This window comes from Notothenia coriiceps, unplaced genomic scaffold (assembly GCF_000735185.1).
Source record: "Notothenia coriiceps isolate Sejong01 unplaced genomic scaffold, NC01 NC01_scaffold00032679, whole genome shotgun sequence".
NCBI lineage: Eukaryota > Metazoa > Chordata > Actinopteri > Perciformes > Nototheniidae > Notothenia > Notothenia coriiceps.
The window spans coordinates 244,799-248,533 of record NW_011365380.1 but is presented as its reverse complement, the minus strand read 5'-3'; the positions used below and the strand labels follow the sequence as shown (position 1 = coordinate 248,533).

The following is a 3,735-nucleotide window of genomic DNA, read 5'->3' as shown; positions in this document are numbered from 1 at the left end:
GGAACGCGCCCGGCAGGTGGGCTGTAAAGTGTCTCTTTGCATCGTGTACCATTAAGTTGTCGTGCTCTCGTTTATGAAGTACTGTCAAGTAATTAATACAACCACTGACAAGTACGTAATATAACGTATACCAATGCGGTATTGAGTTAATAAGGTTACATAAGCGTTGGTAGGTATGAAGGCTGGTTCGACCCATTACCGCCTCTGTCACGACGGAGGAACGACGAACAGAAATGTTTCTTTACGTAACGCGCTAAAGCGCCCCGGCCCATACAAACGGTACGCCGACCTTACTATGTAAATACTAACTGAGTAAAATAGGGTTGTACTGGATTGTGGTAAGTACATGAGAGAGGTGTAATTTTACATCTAGAATGAGTTAATGAAAATGTACAAACGAAGCCTTGTACTCACTTAACAATATTGGAGTGTGTGTTATCCGATCCATTTAGGTTGTCTACCGGTCGGGGGGAGAAAAAGTCCATCATAGCGTCTAGCTAATTTAACGTGTCGGATCGTGAGTGATCGGGACTCGCAGCTCCTTCTCTAGGACATGTTCCAAAAACGGTTCGTGTCGTGTCTCCGTGACCTCTCGAGAAAGTGTTCGCTGCACAGTGCAGGTGTACGGACCACGTGCGGTATTATTACTGTTTTGTGTAAATTTTGTGTGTCTGAAATTTCGGTATGTTGATTTCTGTCTTCGTCGGAGCAGACCAGAAGTTGGAAGGTTTTTGTGAGGGTGTGGTGCGGCGGAGGCGAGGGAAGTGACAAGGTCGATTTGAACGGTCTTCAGGTAAGTTCGTTACATGAACGCATGGTACGACAACTTACCTAGAAACGGGAAGGATGTAGGTCTGTACAATTTGGCGATGTGGGGTTCGTTCACGTGAGGCGAGCGAAGCCGGTTTGTCAGCGACGGTGGGCGTGACGCTCCTCCCTGGGTTTCCAAGGAGTAGTCGTTTTTGGTGCACCCAAACGAATAGGACCGAGGTTCTCTACCACTTACTCTAGGGTAAACTTTAGCTCCTGCCGTCTTTCGAGATGTGTAGAAGGCGCGCTTACTTTTGATTAAGAGAAATCTGAGTCGAGCTCGCTATCTTGATAATGCTTCTTAATGATTGTTTCTTAATGATTGTTTCCTTGATGATTGTTATCATGATTGGTTTCGTGAAATCATATCGCATTGTTTCCTGACCGAATAGATTTCGGCAACTCATCGTGGAAATTTACAAAACCGAGATACTTGTCTACATTGAATATACTAGAACAAAAGAAGTTCAAACATAGAGGACCAGCTTACGTGAAGAACATCAGCGAACCTATTTCGCGTCGATTTACGTTTTTTTTTTTTTTACAATTTACATACATTGTAATATTTTGGTGCCATATATACTGCTTGCTATACTTTGATCGTGACAAAGCGCCACTAACAAAGGACTGGCTTATCTAAAGCCAGTTGAGTAGCACTTGAAATGTTTGGCTCTATGAAACCTGATGTACTTATATGATTCTGTTTTCTTCAAGTTTGTATCTTCCTGGTCGAATGCACTTATTGTAAGTCGCTTTGGATAAAAGCGTCAGCTAAATGCAATGTAATGTAATGTAACATTATAAAACACTATATATGAGAACGATATGAAATTATGCACTTGTTTCGCCCGACTGAGTTCATAGTAATGTGAAAATGTGTTTGTATTTTGTACTTCCGTTTATTTAAAGCGCTTTGACTTGCTGATGTGTATGAAAATAAATTGCCTTGCCTTTATATTTAACTGCCTCTTATTACTCAAACAAATGCTATACAATGGTTGTTTTCTTGTCACTGCATTTTGTCATTCGTTGATTATGAACTATTAATGTGAATACATTGTAAATAGAGTTCATACAATAACATAATCCTTTATTAATAACATGTGCATAATGCAGGGTAAATACCAACACATTCTCACTCCCAACTCGTACTTCTAATTTTGTATTATTTTCTAAACCACACGGTGTTATTTACTCAACAATAAGACACAATTATCCTTCTGTTTATTTATTTGTTTGATTGTATAATGCCGGACATTTGGAGTCCGTCAGGACCGAGGGTCGGAGCAGCTCAAAGAAGTTGCTTTAGAGAATTTTACACCCGGAAGTAAGTATTCTCTCCGCTCTGTTTGACAACCCACGTGATTAGTCCTCAAGCTGTGATTGGATGTTGGAATGCATCGAGGGTTACGCCCGTTACGCCGAGTGTCAAACAGCACTTTGAAATGGGATGGAACCACGGCAGACTATGCAAAACTGGACTCGGACGGGTCCACCCCCCCGTCTTTATGGCGACCATATGCATTATGGACTATGGCGGGTTCGGACTTGAGATCCTGCCGTGTTCTCTTCCAGGCTGTCGAAACCGAAACACCAGCAACCTAGGCAGAGCTTCTCATCTAGGTCTAAGTAGGGAGACGACGCGGCTTACAGATTTCGCAATCGCGAATTTTGCCCTTTTTCGCGAAAGGGGCAAATTTCGGCGAAAGTGAGAGCGAGTTCCAACTATCTCGTGCGGTTCAGGGCGCTACAGATCGTCAAGATTCTCATAAATCACCGAAGCCGAGACTACACCTACACTAAACTACACAGACAAACAGGGTGAGGAGAGCCTACAGGAAAGGTTTCAATTATAATGATTTGTACGAGTCCACCTCCAAAGGACTTAAAAGCTACAGGCTTCGTTCGTACGAATCCGAGGGACCACATTTAATTCTGCGATAAACCCCGTAAAAAAGGTTGACGGGACACGATCTTAGAAGTTCAGTCCGTAGGGACCTATAGCAACTCTTTATGTCCAAAGATCCGACTTTGCATTAACCTACTACGTCAAACAAGACACCTACGCATTAAAAATCCCTCTGTCCCAACGGTCTGTGTGCCGGCCAATCTTCATCACGCATAGACGTGTACACGTTACGCACGTTAAGTTTAAAAGGTCATTACTCAACACAAGAAATATATATATCAGATAGTACCAACACGATTCTACTAAAACTATTAACCGAAATGACACTTTATTATCAATTTTATTACACTTTAGGTTAAGATGACGAAATACCTATAAAACAACACTATAATGTCCCCGAAAACTATGTTAGTAGAAGAGAAATTGATACTGAGATTTACGACACTTTAGGAACTTAAAATGTTACAACACACTATAATGTTGTAACTAAACACTTAATGTCTCTAAAACTAACGGTCTAAAGATACACTTTATTATCATTTACGACACCCTCACGTTCTATGTCAGTAAAAATGTACATAAACCCAACCTATATGTCACCCCAGACTAATGCTTCATACAGTGGCCTAGTGATTTTCAATATAGAATAGAATGGTCGTGAGCTACAACACTTTCGTATAAACCGATTTACCACGAGAGTCACTTGACCCTCGTTGCACGGTACAAAGGTCCCAATACTTTGTTGTCCTCCCAGTGTCTGATTCTGGTCGACGAATTTATGTTCGAGAAGGAGCTGACTCGACAGTACACCCATAATATAATTACCTACTGCGGTAAGATACCTCGTGCGTCGTTTGAAAAGTGGGGTACATAAGTTAATATACAAAATTTAAACTCACAAAAGAAGGGGCATTGAGAGGTCCCCTACATGTGTCAGAATTATGACCGTTTAAAGATTATGACCCTCTTTATGCTTTTGCAGATATGACATTGATGTTTAAGTTCTGCATTAGCGA

General features: G+C 41.4%; 1 protein-coding gene across 1 annotated transcript in view; it reads left to right on the top strand.

Moving 5' to 3' along the window:
• Positions 1-2,336: 2,336 nt before the first annotated feature.
• Positions 2,337-3,735, top strand: part of LOC104961044 (signal peptide peptidase-like 3) — a 17,082-nt gene continuing 15,683 nt past the window's right edge. Inside the window, exons 1-2 of the mRNA XM_010789249.1 lie at positions 2,337-2,439; positions 2,554-2,566. Coding sequence (XP_010787551.1) covers positions 2,337-2,439; positions 2,554-2,566 — 116 coding nt within the window. The remainder of the gene's footprint in view (positions 2,440-2,553; positions 2,567-3,735) is intronic.